The sequence below is a fragment of the Monopterus albus genome, unplaced genomic scaffold (genome assembly GCF_001952655.1).
Source record: "Monopterus albus unplaced genomic scaffold, M_albus_1.0 scaffold103.1, whole genome shotgun sequence".
Lineage (NCBI taxonomy): Eukaryota > Metazoa > Chordata > Actinopteri > Synbranchiformes > Synbranchidae > Monopterus > Monopterus albus.
Genome location: NW_018127983.1, coordinates 966698 through 969641, shown reverse-complemented (window position 1 = coordinate 969641; position 2944 = coordinate 966698). Strand labels below are relative to the sequence as shown.

The 2944-nt window shown below is 39.8% G+C and overlaps 1 protein-coding gene across 1 annotated transcript in view; it reads left to right on the top strand.

Moving 5' to 3' along the window:
- Positions 1-2944, top strand: part of lrrc8c (leucine rich repeat containing 8 VRAC subunit C) — a 17929-nt gene that overhangs the window by 12597 nt on the left and 2388 nt on the right. Inside the window, 1 exon segment of the mRNA XM_020609897.1 lies at positions 2736-2944. This exon segment is cut by the window's right edge and continues 48 nt beyond it. Within this exon segment, the coding sequence (XP_020465553.1) occupies positions 2736-2944 (209 nt within the window).

The window sequence follows — 2944 nt, the reverse complement described above, 5'->3', positions numbered from 1 at the left end:
CTTAAATGATTTTAGCATATGGCTGCAATATAACAAAGAGTGAAAAATTTAAGGGGGTCTGAATACTTTCCGTACCCACTGTACATCATATGATACCACGGTCTCATCCTGGTCCAGCTGCAGTTGTCTGACTTTCTTAGCGAAATCCTGAGAGTTTATTATGTGGTGCTGTGTGTTTCCCATCACAGGAGCCAGAATGGTGGCCACGTGTTTGGCTATGTTGTATGTCACAGCGTTGATGCTGCTGACAATGGGTCTGAGTGGGGCTCCTTCCTTATGTATTTTGGGTAGGCCATAAATGCAAGGGATCGCTTATAAACTGTTGTCACAAAGTTTATACTTTTCAGAATAATCCAAAAGCCTATGGAAAAATCTCACTGACTTTTGGTTGAGGGAACCAGGGTAGTGCTAACTTCTGGGTTGGCCTACAAAAATATATCATCCCTATGATACGCTATGTTGGTCTGAGCATGGCTCTCCAACCTTGATTGTGTAAACTGAGCATTTAACAGCCTGAGCTAGACATCCTGTCTCCACTAAACATTTCTACACATCAAATCTCTGAATATCTATCTAACTAAGAAATAACCTAACACTACTGTTAAGTCCGCTTTCTGTTAAGTGCATTCATCACTGGCAGAGGCCTTCATGTCCGCGCCTGTGCTTGTTTGACAAGGTTCATTTACTGTACCAGTTGCTTTAATTAATTACTTAGGCATAGTACTTTTTGTAGTGGAACGTTTTATCCTGCCCATGCACAATTTACATTCTTTGTACCTTTTGAAAAGAGGCACCACACAGACATATTGCCCCTAACAACCCCAAGCTCACTGTTCAGAAACAGCAACTGAGATGGTTGCTCAAGACAGTAAACCCAAATAGAGCTTCTGGACCGGATGGAGTCCTTGGCAAGGTACTCAAAGCTTGTGCTGATCAACTTTCAGGGATCTTTACCAAGATATTCAATCTTTTCCTGGCACAAGCCACCATTCCATCCTGTCTAACGTCAGCTACCATCATTCCTGCCACTAAAAAGTCAGCTGTCAATAAACTAAATGACTGTAGACCGATAGTATTAACGTCTGTAGTCATGAAATGTTTGGAGGCTCATTGTACATTACATCAAATGCATGGAAGACACCATCACTACAGCCCTCTATGTAGCATTAAAGGAATAATTTGGGATTTTTGAAGTTGTTGTTAAAACGATACTGATCCATCCCCATGTACATGAGAATGGGTTTTGGTCATTCAGGGTCCTGCTGTCCACCTGGAATTCACTACGCTGCAAAAAAAAAAAAAAAGAGGGACGAACGACACATCTCTTGTTTTGTAAAAACATACACTGCAAAGTTTGTCTGAGGCTCAAATGCAGCTTCAGCTGTCCCACTAAGCTAATTCAAGTTGGTATATTTAAAAGTTACAGTCTATTTAAAACATATTTCTTTTTTATTTCCCTGGACAGCACCTTGTTGTGCTGCAGTGGAGGAGAAGTAACAGAGACTAAGACCTATTCACAGCAATATTGTTTTAACACTATCTTGAAAAATCACAAACTATTCCTTTAAGCCATCTGGAACACCTGGGGAGCTACTTAAGGATGCTTTTTGTTGATTATAGTTCGGCTTTCAGCACAACCATACCTGATATATTGGTTGAAAAACTGGATGACCTGGATTTCCCCCCGTTCATCTGCCCCTGGATTAAGGAGTTTCTTACCAACCGCCTTTTTTTAAATTTGCCCCATGTTAAAGGTAGGAATGTTTGTGATTTTTGTTATTTTTGTGACCGTGACCTTTTTCCTTTTCAGCCAAAATCTAATCTCTTCTAGGGTTGGTCCCCATCAGTGTCTGTACTAATTATGCTAATGATCCATCCAGCCGTTTGTCAATAATCCTGCTAATCGACCAACAAACACACACACGCACAGGGAACCAAAAACATAACCTCTTTGGCCGAAGTAAAAACCCTGCAGAAGGTCATAAAAAATGGCAGAAAACAATCACCTGCTCATGCCTTCTCTGGAAGACATTTCCAGCTCACAGTGCCTCTGTAGAGCCAGGAAAGACCCTCCCATCCATAAAATGTTCACTCTACTGCCCTCTGGTAGGTGATACAGGAGCATCAAAAGCTGAACAAATAGACTTAAGAATAGTTTTATTCCCTGGACAATCAGAATTTTAAACTCTACCAATTCATAAACATGTCATATGAATTCACATTGTTTTAGGTGTAATCTCCATTCTGTGCAGTAACCAGTAGAAACTACTTCCCTATTATTTTAAAGTATGTATTAGTCTTATGGGTTATGCATATTGGTCATAGCTTTGTTGGATTTTTAAATTTGCATTGCTTTTTCTGAAGTAGCACTTCTAATCTCCTGTACTTGTACAATGACAATAAAGGCTTTCTATTCTCTGCCATAGTTCAAACTCTCTTCAGGCTCTGGGAAAGAACTGTAAAACAAAGAGTAATAAATGACATTGTTTCTCTTTTTAGGTGTTATCTCAAAAGTTTTATTTCACTTTAATAATGGTGGTTCATGGGGAAAGTCCGTTTGGGGCATGGGATTTTCCAGTTGCAGTACTGCCTGTAGCCACTGTGAGAGGTGATGCTGTATCCACTGTTTTAATACATCTGTGATATAAAGGCACTGACTGTTTTGCCCAAGTGTCTGAGTCTCTCTTTTAAATAGCCTAATTTGACATTTTCTCATCTTTTATATTTCATTTTAGGTAATGCAGGACAAAATCATATGCCTTCCTCAGAGAATATCATCACCTTCAGAGAATGCAAGTCAAGTGGAACTGAAGTCACTGTTACAACTGCAATCCAATATTTCAGCTGCACCCAAAGAGATGAAAGGCCTGAAAACCAATCTGGATATTCAGCAGTACAGTTTCATCAATCAGATGTGTTATGAGAAGGCTCTACATTGGTATGC